This window comes from Oncorhynchus mykiss, chromosome 5, assembly GCF_057628025.1.
Source record: "Oncorhynchus mykiss isolate SJ-2025 chromosome 5, ASM5762802v1, whole genome shotgun sequence".
Classification (NCBI taxonomy): domain Eukaryota; kingdom Metazoa; phylum Chordata; class Actinopteri; order Salmoniformes; family Salmonidae; genus Oncorhynchus; species Oncorhynchus mykiss.
This window is the reverse complement of record NC_143026.1, coordinates 39654189-39671874: the sequence shown is the minus strand read 5'-3', so window position 1 is coordinate 39671874 and position 17686 is coordinate 39654189. Positions and strand designations below refer to the sequence as shown.

The window sequence follows — 17686 nt, the reverse complement described above, 5'->3', positions numbered from 1 at the left end:
CACTTCACAGCCAAATACACTGACAACTAAATTAGCAAACATTTAATCAACTATGGTAATTATGTACAATAGGGACTGAGGGTTGTTTGTTCAAATCCCAGGTGGCCCATACAGTCCTGCTGTTGTGTCCCACAGCAATGCACTTACAGGAACCGTCGACAAACATCCAGTGGTCCATTGAATAATTTAAAGCATGTGGCAGTTTAAACAGAAGCATTTACTGAGCATGGGGGAAAAAAGAAGATGAACCAGATTAGCAAACATTGTTTATTTATAAAAAGTCATATGTAAAATAACACGAGTGCAGGTATTGTTTGGAAGGAAATCCATCCGCCAGTCAGTCTATCGTCCTTCCCTTTTGTCTGTCCATTAGCAGCCCCAGCCTCCAGGCAGTCTGGAGTCACACTTCACCCCTGCTCTGTCCTCTTTCTCACAGATAGGGTTGCAGGCTGTTCGAAATTGTACAGTCGTGGCCAAAAGTTTTGAGAAGGACACAAATATTCATTTCCACAAAGTTTGCTGCTTCAGTGTATTTAGACATTTTTGTCAGATGTTACTATGGGAAACTGAAGTATAATTACAAGCATTTCATAAGTGTCAAATGCTTTTATTGACAATTACATGAAGTTGATGCAAAGAGTTCATATTTGCAGTGTTGACCCTTCTTTTTCAAGACCTCTGCAATCCGCCCTGGCATGCTGTCAATTAACTTCTGGGCCACATCCTGACTGATGGCAGCCCATTCTTGCATAATCAATGCTTGAAGTTTGTCAGAATTTGTGGGGTTTTGTTTGTCCACCCGCCTCTTGAGGATTGACCACAAGTTCTCAATGGGATTAAGATCTGGGGAGTTTCCTGGCCATGGACCCAAAATATTGATGTTTTGTTACCAGAGCCACTTAGTTATCACTTTCGCCTTATGGCACGGTGCTCCATCATGCTGGAAAAGGCATTGTTCGTCACCAAACTGTTCCTGGATGGTTGGGAGAAGTTGCTCTCGAAGAATTGTGAGTGAGCCCACTCCCTTGGCTGAGAAGCAACCCCTCACATTAGCGGTCTCAGGATGCTTTAATGTTGGCATGACACGGGACTGATGGTAGCGCTCACCTTGTCTTCTCCGGACAAGCTTTTTTCCGGATGCCCCAAACAGTCCTCAGTCCTTCAATCCCTGTACCCTTTGCAGAATATCAGTCAGTCCCTGATGTTTTTCCTGGAGAGAAGTGGCTTCTTTGCTGCCCTTCTTGACACCAGGCCATCCTCCAAAAGTCTTCGCCTCACAGTGCATGCAGATGCACTCACACCTGCCTGCTGCCATTCCTGAGCAAGCTCTGTACTGGTGGTGCCCTCCGATCCCGCAGCTGAATCAACTTTAGGAGACAGTCCTGGCACTTGCTGGACTTTCTTGTGCGCCCTGAAGCCTTCTTCAAAACAATTGAACCGCTCTCCTTGAAGTTCTTGATGATCCGATAAATGGTTGATATCCTTGCCTGTGAAGCCCTTTTTGTGCAAAGCAATGATGACGGTACATGTTTCCTTGCAGACAGAGGAAGAACAATGATTCCAAGCACCACCCTCCTTTTGAAGCTTCCAGTCTGTTATTCAAGCTCAATCAGCATGACAGAGTGATCTCCAGCCTTGTCCTCGTCAACACTCACACCTGTGTTAACGAGAGAATCGCTGACATGATGTCAGCTGGTCCTACTGTGGCAGGGCTGAAATACAGTGGATTTTTTTGGGGGGGATTCAGTTAATTTGTATTGCAAAAAGGGACTTTGCAATTAATTGCAACTCATCTGATCACTCTTCATAACATTCTGGAGTATACGCCATCATACAAACTGAGGCAGCAGACTGAAAATTAATATTTGTGTCATTCTCAAAACTTCCGGCCACGACTGTACAACTAGCGAGAGAGAGGAAGAACAGTAATTGAATGCAGATCCTACTCCTTTTCACTTGAAGAGTTAGACGAAGAGAAACACCCCGAGGGAATCGGTTTAATACCATCTTAACAGAGGAGAGCTGGGGAAATCCTATCTACATTAACAGGACTCTCTCGTCCCACTCTAGCCACTCACATCCCTAGCTTTTCACGGAAATGACCACGGTAAATAAAAGGACATTGCTACAGCTGCCTGCCTTTCATCTGTTTACATGACCCACTTTAGGCAGACACACAGGCAGTCCTTTCTACGTAGTGCCAGCTCCTCTGCGTAGGAGCGCTGCTCTTTGAGTTAATTAGAGCTTGTGTATGTGTCATAAGGAGGAGGGGTGACATTGCAGGGCCAATGAGATCACTCACAATAATACTAACACACAAAGCCTCTCTGATGAGTCATCATGGGATAATCATATTAGCTCTTTTCAGGCAAAGCCCCTGCAATGAGGGTGATTCATGTCAGGTCCTTTGAATAGCATGTTCCCAATTATTCAGCCAGGTATACTGAAGCAGTTTGGTTTAAACACACAACCTTTGCTTAAGGACAGAAACAATAGGATTTCCTGGCCAAAATGACATTTGAACCAACAGCCTAGCATCAGGTCAATTTTCACCTAACTGAAGAGCCATACGTACAGGTGCTTTTCATGTGAAACATGTCTCTAGGCTGGGTCTACCCACCTTATCAGCAAAGTGAATGATAATGAAAGATATGTTGGACATCCGTGGTTTCTGGAAATGGACACTGCTTGAAAGGCGATCGTACAGCTTCTGGCACCAGTTCTGATCTGTCCCTTTGGGCACCTGTAGCAGCAGCAGGTGAGGGGGAAATAAAGGAGAAATATTATATAAAACCATGAAGGAAACCAAAACTTTCTATCCAGGTTAGTTGTGCTCAGAATAACAATTCTTTTGAGGTTGTTCCAAATTATCGTCAATAACTTCAAAGGGCTGTGGGATGAGGATGAGTGAAATAAATAAGTCATCAGTTTTGTAGCAAAGTCCTTAACTCCGATAACAATCCGGATGCAGCCAGGGGAAAACAGACGCAGGCCACGCTGTGCACCTATGAATGCAGGATGAATCCCATTAACTGAGACCAGAGGTTTAAAACGCAGGGATCAGCAGTGTGTTCCGCTCTGCTCCCTCCAGACCAAAACACAGGAGATTGTTCAACACCTGTGACTGCTCAAGTGCATTCAGCGTTAAAACTCCTCCAGTAGCCAATTGTTCATATACACTTCCCCGCTAATGCATCCCAAAAAGAGAAGTTAAGAACAGACAGAATTCAGGACTAAAGACAAATACATTATGTATGTAAGACTGGGTACTCCACCTTGCACTCCTCATCCAGCAGGTCCAGAATGCCCAGCTTGGCCTCGATGAGGTCGATACACGGCTGGTTGTCATAGAAGTCGATGAGCGTCCAGGGGATCTGCTCCTTCATGTACTCCTCCTGCTCCAGCTTGAACACATGCTGAGGACACAGAGAGACAGTCCCACAGTGAGCTACAGCACAGTAGGTTATCAGTTAGACTAAGTCCTGACTTATTTCACTTGAAAACATTCATGTTGAGTCATGAGGTTAACCGCTAGAAGTTCTCAGGTCTCCTCTACTGAACATTGGAATATAAGGTAGATAGCTACACTGAGTGTACAAAACATTAGGAACACCATCCTAATATTGAGTTGCAACCCCTTTCGCCCTAAGAGCTACCTCAATTCGTCAGGGGCATGTATACTCCAGTTGTATGAAGTCGGCTGGATGTCCTTTGGGTGGTGGACCATTTTTGATACATACTGGAAGCTGTTGAGCGTGAAAATTATTGCAACACTGTTGAGTTTAACACACTCAAACCGCTGTGCCTGGCACCTACTACCATACCCCATTCAAAAGGCACTCAACTATTTTGTCTGAATGGCACACATACACAATCCATGTCTCAAGGCTTAAAAATCCTTCTTTAACCGGTCTCCTCCCCTTCATCTACAATGATTTTAGTGGATTTAACAGGTAACATCAATAAGGGATCATATCGTTCACCTGGTCAGTCGATGTCATGAAAAGAGCAGGTGTTCTTAATGTTTTGTACACTCAGTGTATATTATAAAATATAAGACTTAAACTCACTTGGTTGAACTGCTGCTGCAGTTTCTCATTGGCGTAGTTGATGCAGAACTGCTCGAAGCTGTTTATCTCAAAGGTCTCAAATCTGTTCAGATGAAGAGAAAACAGTCACATATTTGGTGAGTTGGAAGTCTCCGGTCTATTTTCATCCTCTGTTTGAGACAGTGATTTTAGGCCTAGAGGAAAACTAAATAGTAAATAATGTAGTGTGTAATGTTGGAGTCACTTTTATTCTAAATGAGAAGATAATGTTTCTAAACACGTCTACATTCATGTGGATGCTACCATGAATACTGATAATCTGGAATTCATTGTGAATAATGATGAGTGAGAAAGTTAGATGCACAAATATATCCCCCCAAAAATGTTAACCTCCCCTGTTATTGTAATAATCTGAAACGCAACCAACTCAAAACAGAAAATGCATCCAGCAAATTTGTAGAGTCACAAGCTTGATGTAGTCATAGTGTGCTATGAATATGGGACCAAATACTTAACTTTTTACTACTTTAATACACATAGGTGAATTTGTCCCAATAGATTTGGTCCCCTAAAATTGGGGGACTATGTACAAAAAGTGCTGTCATTTCTAAACGGTTCACCCGATTTGGATGAAAATACCCTCAAATTAAAGTGGACAGTCTGAACTTTAACCTCATAGTCATTGTACAATTTCAAATCCAAAGTGCTGGAGTCCAGAGACAAACAACCACAAAAATGTCCCTTATATTTTGAGCTCTCTGTTGATCAGGTGTTAAACTCATTCCACAGAGGGCCGAGTGTCTGCGTGGTTTCACTCCTCCCTTACACTTGATAAAAAAATTAATGTCACCAATTAGTAAAGCACTCCCCTCACCTGGTTGTCTAGGTCTATAAAAGAAACTGCAGAAACTAGGCCCTCCATGGAATGATTTTGACACCCCTGCTGCATAGCCACGGGAAGTAAGGGTGCTGCAGCACCCCCTGAAAAATCTGAATTAAAAAATATATTTATACAAAAAAAATTTAAGTACTGCAGTATGCCTTTACCAGTATTGGTGGACAGATGGCAAATAGGGTAGTTGTATAATTAAGAAGTGCATCTAGCAGGATTCAATAGTAAGAGTTGTTGCCTTGTCCCTTTCTCTGCGATCATCATTCTAATGGAATCCAGAAAGAACAAAACCATGTTCTCAAACACTTACATCGAAAGGTGCAAAGACACAAAACATCCACATCAAATGAAATATTTTTCCTTAATCAAATAACATGGAAAACAACCACTTTTTGTGAGGTATTAATGTACCCTCCTTACAAACCACTTAAATGTAAATTACCGTATTGTACATAGGCTGGTCATCAAGGTTTGTACCTGTACACTTTCCATCACAACACAGTAATTGAGTACATTGATGATGATGTGGCTCAGTTGGTAGAGCATGGCACTTAAAATGCTACGGTTGTGGGTTCGATTCCCACATGGGACCAGTATGAAAATATATCCACTCGCTACTTTAAGTTGCTCTGGATAAGACTGTCTACTAAAATGGAAAAGGAATGAATAGACCATTTCACTTTTCACATAGAAATCAGTTGCATTTGCAAAGTATTTCAAGGAAACATGACAAACAGTGAATCAAGCAAGTATTTTATATTCCACAAGTATTTTCAGATGAACTGCTTTGTACAGATAATTATCAGACTCAAGTTACAAATACAGCGGTGGGGTATGTCTTATTATTTGGGCTTTCTACTGTAGCTCAGCATCTTTCTCCTCCCAGCGCCAGGCCAGGCTGCCAGTTTTATCAATAATCTAACCCACAGCAGAGAACCAATTAAGCCCTCAGTCAAACAGGGTCATGAATAAGAAAAGCACAGCTACCCCAATTCAATATGGTTCCATCCTCTATCTACTGTAATGAAAAGAGGCACTTAAACACCGGGGATGGAGGTATTTGAGTGTTCACACACACACACAAATGTGTATGTGGCAGTGTCTACAGACAATCACGGATTACAATGGGAAAACCAGGCACGTCGCGGACACCGACGTCTTGCTCCCAGTCAAGCTAAACACCTTCTTCACCCGCATTGAGGATAACACAGTGCTGTCGACGTGGCCCGCTCCCAAGGACTGTGGGCTCTCGTTCTCCATGTCCAACTTGAGTAAGGCGTGCTCACCTTTGCAAGGCTGCCAGCCCAGGCGGGGTCCCTAGCCGCGTCCTCAGAGCATGCGCAGACCAGCTGACTGGAGTGTTTACGGACATATTCAATCTCTCCCTATTCGATGTCAGCTGTCCCCACTTGCTTCAATATGTCCACCATTGTTCCTGTACCAAAGATAACAGTAACTGAACTAAATGACTTTCGCTCCGTGGCACTCACATCTGTCATCATGAAGTGCTTTAAGAGTCTAGTTAAGGATCATATCACTTCTACCTTACATAACACCCGAGACCAAGGGTGTACAGCCCACAGCCGGCCAACCGGGCACTTCAATCCGGCCCGTGAGACATAAATATATTTTTTTGCCCTATTTTCTCCCCAATTTTGTGATATCCAATTGGTAGTTACAGTCTTGTCCCATCGCTGCAACTCCAGTACAGACTCAGAAGAGGCGAAGGTCGAGAGCTGTGCATCCTTCGAAACACAATCCAGCCACTGCTGGCTGGATTGCTTCTTGACACAATGCCCGCTTAACCTGGAAGCCAGCCGCACCAATGTGTCGGAGGAAACACTTTGCACCTGGCGACCGTGTCAGTGTGCATGCACCTGGCCCACCACAGCGCGATGGGACAAGGAAATCTCGGCCAGCCAAACCCGGACGACGCTGGGCCAATTGTGTGCCGACCTCATGGGTCTCCCAGTCATGGCCAGCTGTGACACAGCCTGGGATCGAACCCGGGTCTCTAGTGACGCCTCAAGCACTGCCATGCAGTGCCTTAGATCACTGTGCCACCCGGGAGGCAAATTCATTTTAACAAACAACTGGTCCTCCAAAAAATGTGTCCCTCCATTGAATTTCAAAATCCCGATGTGGCCCTTGGGCCAAAAACTTTGCCCACCCCTGCCCTAGAGCCACTTAAATTTGCTTACCACCCCAATAGATCCACAGTCGATGCTATCGCCATTGCAGTGCACACTTCCCTATCTCACCTGGACAAGAGGAATACCTATGCAAGAACGCTTTTCATTGACTACAGCTCAGTATTCAACACCATAGTACCCTCCAAGCTCATCATCAAGCTTGGGGCCCTGGGTCTGAACCCTGCCCTGTGCAACTGGGTCCTGGACTTCCTGACGGGCCACCCCCAGGTGGTGAAGGTAGGAAACAACACGTCCACTTCATTGATCGTCAACACAGGGGCACCACAAGGGTGTGTGCTCAGCCCCCTCCTGTACTCCCTGTTCACCCATGACTGCGTGGCCACACGCCTCAAACTCAATCATCAAGTTTGCAGACGGCACCACCCTATTAGTACCAACAATGACAAGACAGCCTACAGGGAGGAGGTGAGGCATAGTGGTGAGTAGTGGTGCCAGGAAAATAACCTCTCCCTCAATGTCAACAAAACAAAGGAGCGGATCATGGACTTCAGGAAACATCAGAGGGAGCGCCCCCCTATCCACATTGACGGGACAGTGCTGTGGAGAATGTGGAAAGCGCCTCTTCAACATTAGGAGGCTAAAGAAATTTGGCTTAGCTCCTAAAACCCTCCGAAATCTTTACAGATGCACAATTGAGAGCATCCAAATGCATCCAAGAGCCTGCAAGTGCAGGGCTCGCCAGAGGGTGGTGCGATCTGCCCAACCCATCACCGGGTGGTGCGGTCTGTCCAACCCATCACCGGGTGGTGCGGTCTGCCCAACCCATCACCGGGTGGTGCGGTCTGCCCAACCCATCACCGGGTGGTGCGGTCTGCCCAACCCATCACCGGGTCACACTGCCTGCCCTTCAAGACACCTACAGGACCTGATGTCACAGGAAGGCCAAAAAGATCATCAAGGACAAAAACCACCCGAGCCACGGCCTGTTCACCCCGCTACCATCCAGAAGGCGAGGTCAGTACAGGTGCATCAAAGCTGTGATCGAGAGACTGAAAAACAGCTTCTATCTTAAGGTAGACTGTTAAATAGCCATCACTCGCCGGCTACCACCTGGTTACTCAACCCTGCACCGTCGAGGCTGCTGCCCTATACAGTGGGGCAAAAAAGTATTTAGTCAGCCACCAATTGTGCAAGTTCTCCCACTTAAAAAGATGAGAGGCCTGTAATTTTCATAATAGGTACACTTCAACTATGACAGACAAAATGAGAAGAAAAATCCAGAAAATCACATTGTAGGATTTTTAATGAATTTATTTGCAAATTATGGTGGAAAATAAGTATTTGTTCAGCTACAAACAAGCAAGATTTCTGGCTCTCACAGACCTGTAACTTCTTCTTTTAGAGGCTTCTCTGTCCTCCACTCATTACCTGTATTAATGGCACCTGTTTGAACTTGTTATCAGTATAAAAGACACCTGTCCACAACCTCAAACAGTCACACTCCAAACTCCACTATGGCCAAGACCAAAGAGCTGTCAAAGGACACCAGAAACAAAATTGTAGACCTGCACCAGGCTGGGAAGACTGAATCTGCAATAGGTAAGCAGCTTGGTTTGAAGAAATCAACTGTGGGAGCAATTATTAGGAAATGGAAGACATACAAGACCACTGATAATCTCCCTCGATCTGGGGCTCCACGCAAGATCTCACTCCGTGGGGTCAAAATGATCACAAGAACGGTGAGCAAAAATCCCAGAACAACACGGGGGGGACCTAGTGAATGACCTGCAGAGAGCTGGGACCAAAGTAACAAAGCCTACCATCAGTAACACACTACGCCGCCAGGGACTCTGCAGTGCCAGACGTGTCCCCCTGCTTAAGCCAGTACATGTCCAGGCCCGTCTGAAGTTTGCTAGAGAGCATTTGGATGATCCAGAAGAAGATTGGGAGAATGTCAAATGGTCAGATGAAACCAAAATATAACTTTTTGGTAAAAACTCAACTCGTCGTGTTTGGAGGAGTTGCATCCAAAGAACACCATACCTACTATGAAGCATGGGGGTGGAAACATCATGCTTTGGGGCTGTTTTTCTGCAAAGGGACCAGGACGACTGATCCGTGTGAAGGAAAGAATGAATGGGGCCATGTATCGTGAGATTTTGAGTGAAAACCTCCTTCCATCAGCAAGGGCATTGAAGATGAAATGTGGCTGGGTCTTTCAGCATCACAATGATCCCAAACACACCACCCGGGCAACAAAGGAGTGGCTTCGTAAGAAGCATTTCAAGGTCCTGGAGTGGCCAGTCTCCAGATCTCCAGATCTCAACCCCATAGAAAATCTTTGGAGGGAGTTGAAAGTCCGTGTTGCCCAGCAACAGCTCCAAAACATCACTGCTCTAGAGGAGATCTGCATGGAGGAATGGGCCAAAATACCAGCAACAGTGTGTGAAAACCTTGTGAAGACTTACAGAAAATGTTTGACCTCTGTCATTGCCAACAAAGAGTATATAACAAAGTATTGAGATAAACTTTTGTTATTGACCAAATACTACATTAAAAATCCTACAATGTGATTTTCTGGATTTTTTTTCTCATATTTTGTTTGTCATAGTTGAAGTGTACCTATGATGAAAATTACAGGCCTCTCTCATCTTTTTAAGTGGGAGAACTTGCACAATTGGTGGCTGACTAAATACTTTTTTGCCCCACTGTATACAGAGACATAGAATCACTGGTCACTTTAATAATGGAACACTACTCACTTTAATAATGTTTACATACTGCTGTACTCATCTCTTATGTATATAGCTGTATTCTAGGCAATGCCACTCCGACATTGCTCGTCCTAATATTTATATATTTCTTAATTCCATTATTTTACTTTTAGATTTGTGTGTATTGTTGTGAATTGTTAGATGTTACTACACTGTTGGAGCTAGGAACACACACATTTCTCTACAGCAGCAATAACATCTGCTAAATATGTGTATGTGACTGATAACATTTGATTTGCACAGATAAAGAGCAGTTTTGAAATCTACTCATCAAATATCATGCTTCTCCGTGCCTTTAGTACAGAAAACATTGTGTGACAGAACTGCGAGGGAAAATTATGTTCTTCTGTGTGTCTGCTGTCACAGTTTGTTAACTTACTGCCCGCCTGGGATGCTTTTACCATTCACCATGGCTGAGATTACACTCCTGAAATAAGACTTCTATTGCTGGCATGAAAATCGGGTCTCACCACACAGTCAAATTTCTCTCACAATCCCAAACCAACCCACTGTTGAGCTTTTTTTTCAGAGGTTCTGGGGAGCACAGGTGGGCAGTCTTACCCGTAGATGTCCAGAACACCGATGAAGGAGTGTTGTTTGGAGGAGGTGTGCAGGGACTTGTTGACGTGCTCCACGATCCAGTCAAACATGTGGGCGTAGATGTGTTTGGCGAGCGCGTCGCGGGCATTAGCCGCCTGTTTGCGGGACATGTTCTTGACGTAGGTCTCTGACGTGGTGACCAGTTTCCTGTGACATAGCCAGTGTTCCATCTGCTCCAGCTCCACCCCCAGCAACCGGCAAAAGTGCGTCAAGTGAGGGTCGTTCCTCTACAAACACACACAGATTTACTCAATAAATTATGTATAGAGAAGATATACGGTTTGAGGCTGTGATGTGGAACTACAAACTCAAACAGAATTAAGCTGGATAAGGCTGTATAGTGACATACTGATATGTGGCAGGAGTCTCCGTCTCTCTCCGAGCAGATCTCCACGTTCCCCAGATGCAGAATGGAAGCTATGATTCTGAAGATGCTGCTTTGATTGCTCTCCTTAACACCTGCAAAAACAAACCACAGTAAGGTAAATATTGTTCCACAAGGAGATTGAAAAAAAGAACAAAAACCCAGTCAGTATTTATGTCCAAGATACATAAACCCCTTTGTTCTGAGCCTGCTCTAATGTAGCGGTGTTACCATCTTAGAATGTACCCATGCAGTCAGACCGTTACCCAGTAGTGTAAAGGCTTCCTTCGTCTTCTTGAAGTCCTCGGCATCATTCACCCCCTCAATGAAGATGTTCTCTCCTTGCGATGTGAAGATGAAGTCTTCCGCACTGGCTTTAAGATGAAAGCAGAGACAGGAATAAACGTATTAGAAAAGTGTTCCTATCTGAACGTCCTCACAGACGACACGTACTATTCTCTGAATGTAGTTCGAAGGACTATGCTCCAGTAAACATGACATAGAAAAATAACGATTGCAGTTATTATGCAGTTGCTTCCTTAACAGAAACGTAGTTGAATATTGGCTCGGTCTGTGACACTTACTCAAGGCTAGGTCTTTGAACTCCGGGAAGCTAGCAGAGGCACACAACTGGTAGAAGATGTGGTAATTCCTCTCATCCTCAGCCTAAAAAGCAGAAATATACTACACTTAACTCTTTATCAATAATATATTCTGATGAATGAAAGACTTTTGTTAGATCATGAGTTCCCACAGGCTGCAATTTAATATTCTATTAATTTCTGTAAAGTACTTAGATACGTTTATTTTGATATTTGATTGGCTGGGGAAAAAAAACATGTCAAGCTAGGACCTAATCAAATGTTTAAATGAAGGAGAGTAAATGTGAAGGGAAGCACGGACTTAGTAAGCAGTAATACAGAGTTTCATCCCAGACTGTGCAGCGTGGAGTTACACGTACCTGGAACACCACCCTCGACTTCTCCAGCAGATATGTGCGCATGTTGGCACCTATTATGTGATAACGCCTGTCAAAACCAATCTGGATGTACTTCCCAAAACGACTGCTGTTGTCATTGCGCGTGGTTTTCGCATTTCCAATAGCCTGAAAAGAGAAGCAGAGAGGGTGGAGAAAAAAAAAGTGGGAGAGTTTCAGAGATCAAAAGAAAATCATAACCACTGTAAAATAGATTTAAACTCGGCAAAAAAAGAAAGGTCCTCACACCGTCAACTGTGTTTACTTTCAGCAAACTTAACGTGTAAATATTTGTATGAACATAACAAGATTCAACAATTGAGACAAACTGAACAAGTTCCACAGACATGTGACTAACAGAAATATAATAATGTGTCCCTGAACAAAGGGGGGGAGGGTCAAAATCATAACAGTCAGTATCTGGTGTGGCCACCAGCTGCATTAAGTACTGCAGTGCATCTCCTCCTCATGGACTGCACCAGATTTACCAGGTCTTGCTGTGAGATGTTACCCCACTCTTCCACCAAGGCGCCTGCAAGTTCCCGGACATTTCTGGGGGGAATGGCCCTAGCCCTCACCCTCCGATCCAACAAGTCCCAAACGTGCTCAATGGGATTGAGATCCGTGCTCTTCGCTGGCCATGGCAGAACACTGACATTCCTCTCTTGCAGAACGAGCAGTATGGCTGGTGGCATTGACATGCTGGAGGCTCATGTCAGGATGAGCCTGCAGGAAGGGTACCACATGAGGGAGGAGGATGTCTTCCCTATAACACACAGCGTTGAGATTGCCTGCAATGACAACAAGCTCAGTCCGTTGATGCTGTGACACACCGCCCCAGACCATGACGGATCCTCCACCTCCAAAAATCGATCCCGCTCCAGAGTACAGGCTTCGGTGTAACACTCATTCCTTTGACGATAAACGTGAATCTGACCATCACCCCTGGTGAGACAAAACCCTGACTCAGTGAAGAGCACTTTTTGCCAGTCCTGTCTGGTCCAGCAACAGTGGGTTTGTGCCCATAGGCGATGTTGTTGCCGGTGATGTCTGGTGAGAACAGGCCTACAAGTGCTCAGACCAGCCTCTCTCAGCCTATTGCGGACAGTCTGAGCTCTAATGGAGGGATTGTGCATTCCTGGTGTAACTCAGGCAGTTGTTGCCATCCTGTACCTGTCCTGCAGGTGTGATGTTTGGATGTTCCGATCCTGTTGTTCAATGTGATCTGCCACTGCGAGGACAATCAGCTGTCCGCCGTGTCTCCCTGTAGCGTTGTCTTAGGCATCTCACAGTCCGGACATTGCAATTTATTGCCCTGGCCACATCTGCAGTCCTCATGCCTCCTTGCAGCATGCCTCAGGCACAATCACGCAGATGAGCAGGGACCCTGGGCATCTATCTTTTGGTGTATTTCAGAGTCAGTAGAAAGGCCTCTTTAGTGTCCTAAGTTTTCACAACTGTGACACCATCTGTAAGCGGTTAGTGTCTTAACGACCATTCCACAGGCGCATGTTCATGAATTGTTTAAGGTTCATTGAACAAGCATGGGAAACAGCTCTTTACAATGAAGATCTGTGAAGTTATTTGGATTTGTACTAATTATCTTTGAAAGACAGGGTCCTGAAAAAATAAATATGTTTTTGCTGAGTTTATATCTTCTGAAATTGTGATTCATGCCACACAAAAACCTTTAGCTTCTCCTTGCTGCTCGTAATGTGCCTTGACAGTTGTAAAGCTCCTAATTTTGAGTTGTGTCATCTGCCAAGATAGAGACTGTGCTCAACTGGCCTTGTATACAGATCTGTCCTGTTTCTTCACTCTGACTGATCTAGCTGAGGTGAGGCTGGTAATGGACTCAGAGATGTCGGACTCTCCTCAGCTATAACTTCCTGAAGGACAGAGAGTCATGAGAACTTTCTAGCTAGCAGCTTCTCCTAGCCGTATCTTCCCAGGCAGGCTGTGGGACTTTGCTGTTAATGGACTCCTGGTGTGTTTAGCTTCTCCTACAGTTTACAAAATGATTCCCCATAAGAATACTGTGCTGTAATCTCTACAAAGTTACAGCTGAGTTCATAAAACTTTCAGGGCATAGAAAAAGTATAACACGATGACGTTTTCACGAGAACCCATCGAAGCAGGTAAATAAAATATTACCTGGTTGTCCAGAAGATACATGTGTCATCTCCAAAAAGACACAAATCATATTATGTAACCCATATATTCCCGGATCGACCTCCTTTACTAGGATGCCATTCTGCTGGGCTGGCCTACAGTATGGGACCAGCAGCCCATCCCTAGTTCCCCTCCTCACCTCCATGATGGGGCTGGAGGCCAGCACCTTCTCCTCAACGTTGGTGTCGTTGGCCGACCCTCCCACAGTGGCGAAGAACCGCATGGCGTACTTAGCAGAGACGGTCTTCCCTGCCCCCGACTCCCCACTTACTATGATGGATTGGTTCCTCTCATCTCTACGGGAAAAGAAAGAGAGAAAGACATTTGGAACATTTCATAAAAAGAGGTAACTGACCAGAGCTGCATTAAAAATGGGCCACGTCTAGAGTTACACAACGCTTGTTTTCTCTACATGACTGGAGTTGCCAGGACTACCCAGCAGTGGGCATGCACAGTACGTAGGCAGTGGCTATGGTATTTATTGTCTTTTGCTCTACAGAGAAGAGCAGCATTGATGAGGTTGACAGTTAATGTGGACCGGAGCACTGTTATTATCCACCCACATCTTCCATTGAAGACACAGTTTATCTCTGTGGCGACTCATTATTCAGTCCCACACCAATACTATTTACATTTTAGCAGACGCTCTTATTGAGTGCATACATTTACATTTCACACTCTTTTTTTTTTCCTTTACTGGTCCCCCATGGGAATTGAACCCACAACCCTCTACCAACTGAGCCACACACTATCAAAATGACATATCAAACCGAATGAGGAGTCAAGTGCTTGCTACGCAGCTCCACGTGCCACACAGTAACAACTCAATTGCTTCCCAAAACAGACTAATATATAGAATGTGGTTATTAATTGGCAACTCTTCCAGGTCTAACACATTAACAGTATCCTGATCCTGTGTTATACCCGTTTAGCTGTACCCTGAGGCTCATCCAGTACCTGGCCATCTGCTTGTATGCCTCCTCAGCAACAGCAAAGATGTGTGGGTCCATGTCTCCCATGTTCTGCCCACTGTAGGCATTGATGACCTCCTCTCCATAGATCTGAAGCTGGTCGTAGGGGTTGATGGCCACCAGTACGATACCTATAGAGGAAGGAGGGAAGGGAGGACAGAGAAAATAGTATGGCCAGTCAGTGAGACTGTAACCTCTAGTTACTTAATCCTATATTTAGTAATACATCCCATATATTCTTGTGGGTGTGTATTTGTGTCTCTCTGGGCTTTGCAACCCAGCTGAGGATCTCAGCCATCTATTTCCTGTGTTTGAGCAGTGCAAAATCCACTTGGTCACTGAAATCTTGCTGGATTGATTGCTTTCATTTCACTGGTGACTCTTTCCCACTATTGCTTGTGCCATTCGTCCCCCCCCCCCCGTTAATGTAATGACCGCGGAAACGTTTGTAATGACCTGCATATATACAGTATGCTGGATGTATTGGTAATGGCTGAAATGGGCTCAATAAAATACATTGGCTTTCCGTTGCATCTATAAGAACGCTAACGCTTCGTACGGGATTTAACGTCTTCGACAGTTACATCACAGGAAAGAGAACAGAGATAAAAAAAGGTATTTTGATGGGTGTTAGTTTTTTTTGTTGTCCAATTTGAAAAAAAAGTAATGATTTAATACAGTTGAAATATTTACAAATTAAATGCGCTGAAATGAAAGCAACTTCTTAAAATGAAAATTTGGATTAGTGACATTATGATCTCACAAACATTGTCAAATATGTTTGGATGGGTGTAATCTAGAGCCAAGCGTGTAGAGTTCTATTAGCATCGGTTATCCTTCTCTTGACACACTTGTCAAATTATGCACGAGAAGGTGACAACAACAGGAAGGAGTAACCTAGAGACAGAGCAAGTTTTGGGTGGCTCCACCCCTTTATATGCATTTATTCATGAATGCAAATACACCCAGCATACTGTATATATGCAAATGAGGCAACATACTTTCAAAGTATTTAAGAAATACCTGATATACTAAGAAAATATATGAGAAAGTAAATACCTGAATTCCCACCAGAATACCTTAAGTCCATTAATTGTATGTGCATCTACATTTTAGTCATTTAGCAGACGCTCTTATCCAGAGTGACTTACAGTTAGTGTGTTCACATTAAGATAGCTAGGTGGGACAACAACATATCACAGATAATAATAATTAGATAATCCTATCATACAGTACAGTACAATATGCTACTGTGGGTAAAAACACATTGTTAACAGCCCTTTGTATTTTTCCTGCTACCTTTGATAGGCAAATACTATCAAAACATATGACAACATCCATATTACCAGAGGAATGTAGTAGGCTCAACCAAGTTTGCAATGGCAGGGTTACTATGGGGACAGATTTCCCTAATTAAAACATGGTGATATCTATGGCCAGTGTAGGTTTAACAGACAAATATTGTCTTTGCTCATTCCCCTTTGTCTGCTTTGTTAAGGGTGCATACCACACATGGCAACAGCTCACTCATTGGCTGTTTAAGTCAATGGAACCCTAGTTGATTGGGGAATTGGGAGGACAGGTTTGTGAAAGTTGGGAAAAGACAACCATTAAAAAAGGTAAATGAAAGCCTCGACCCTACACATGGTGTAAAATAAACCAGCTACCATAATAAACGTAGGAGGAATTTGCAGCACAAGGTCAGACCCTATACAGACTAGACATTCTGGTTACTATAAGTAGCGCTGTCAGAGCAGGTGGTGGTACAGTATAGAGACTTACCACAGTATGTGTAGATGTGGTTGGGCTCGAGGAAGCGCACTTTGAGGTTGTGTAGGACAGCAGGCTCGTGAAGGTAGCTGAGCGCTGTGAGGTCATTCTCCCCCACCAGGATATCAGGGTTCCGGAGGAAGGGAAGAGGGTTGTCTTTGGGTCCGATGCGGTATTCCAACGGCTGGGACAGGAGGGGTTCAAGCCAAAAAATGTCAATACTAAAAAAAACATTCAAAGCAAAGTATGTGCACCTAGTTTGAGGGTATGATGACTCCCTTTATCAGTTGAAATCACATTGCAGCACTGCCCATAACTACACATGTTAAAGGATATGGATTTGGTGGCTTCTAGGTGTTTATGAATCATACCTGTATCAACTAGAGATTGTGATCGTGAGTAGGGAAACATACTGCTGCTGCACACAGCGATAATATCATCATCTGCTGATTCATTCAAACTACTCTTGGCACAGTGCATTCTTATTTAATAACTGTATCTTGTACTCTCAGGGCTTGCATCTCTCACTTCAAAAAATAGGATTAATGATTCATGGCACCAAAGTTTCTGAATGTGCGTGGGCACGCACACACATTAACTGCTTTAAATGAGGACATGTACAATTGTACATGAGCACGACAAAATAGACCAAAGCATATTGAGTCCTTAGGCAAGGGCTATGTAATTAAAAAAAAATTATAACGATATTTATCTTAGAATTGTGGCCTGATCCCGAGGGGGGGGGGTAGATTACCGATTCATCTTCAAGTTTGAGGTGCAGGATTGGCTCTCCCTCCTTGTAGTCCTTGATGATCTCTGCAGCTCTCCATACATCCTCTGGGTCTGGGATCCACACCCGAGTGTACTGCAACACAAAAACACATACAAATAGATTTAATTCAACTCAGCAATTACTTTGGATATTGTTTGCACATTTAGAGAGCATTCCTCCCCCACTTGCCCAT

The 17686-nt window shown here is 44.2% G+C and overlaps 1 protein-coding gene and 1 non-coding gene across 4 annotated transcripts in view; one reads left to right on the top strand and one right to left on the bottom strand.

Annotated features, from left to right (window-relative positions):
- Window positions 1-17686, bottom strand: part of myo5b (myosin VB) — an 89236-nt gene that overhangs the window by 35526 nt on the left and 36024 nt on the right. For all 3 annotated transcript variants that reach the window (XM_036977481.2, XM_036977479.2, XM_090234801.1), the window contains exons 2-13: window positions 17476-17586; window positions 16734-16905; window positions 14938-15082; window positions 14120-14276; window positions 11794-11937; window positions 11417-11498; window positions 11099-11206; window positions 10818-10927; window positions 10430-10695; window positions 4071-4152; window positions 3276-3416; window positions 2621-2743 (exon numbers count right to left, since the gene is read on the bottom strand). In XM_036977481.2, coding sequence (XP_036833376.2) covers window positions 2621-2743; window positions 3276-3416; window positions 4071-4152; window positions 10430-10695; window positions 10818-10927; window positions 11099-11206; window positions 11417-11498; window positions 11794-11937; window positions 14120-14276; window positions 14938-15082; window positions 16734-16905; window positions 17476-17586 — 1641 coding nt within the window. The remainder of the gene's footprint in view (window positions 1-2620; window positions 2744-3275; window positions 3417-4070; window positions 4153-10429; window positions 10696-10817; window positions 10928-11098; window positions 11207-11416; window positions 11499-11793; window positions 11938-14119; window positions 14277-14937; window positions 15083-16733; window positions 16906-17475; window positions 17587-17686) is intronic.
- trnal-uaa (transfer RNA leucine (anticodon UAA)) lies at window positions 5464-5534 on the top strand. Its single transcript has one exon. It is a non-coding gene; the product is annotated as a tRNA-Leu (tRNA).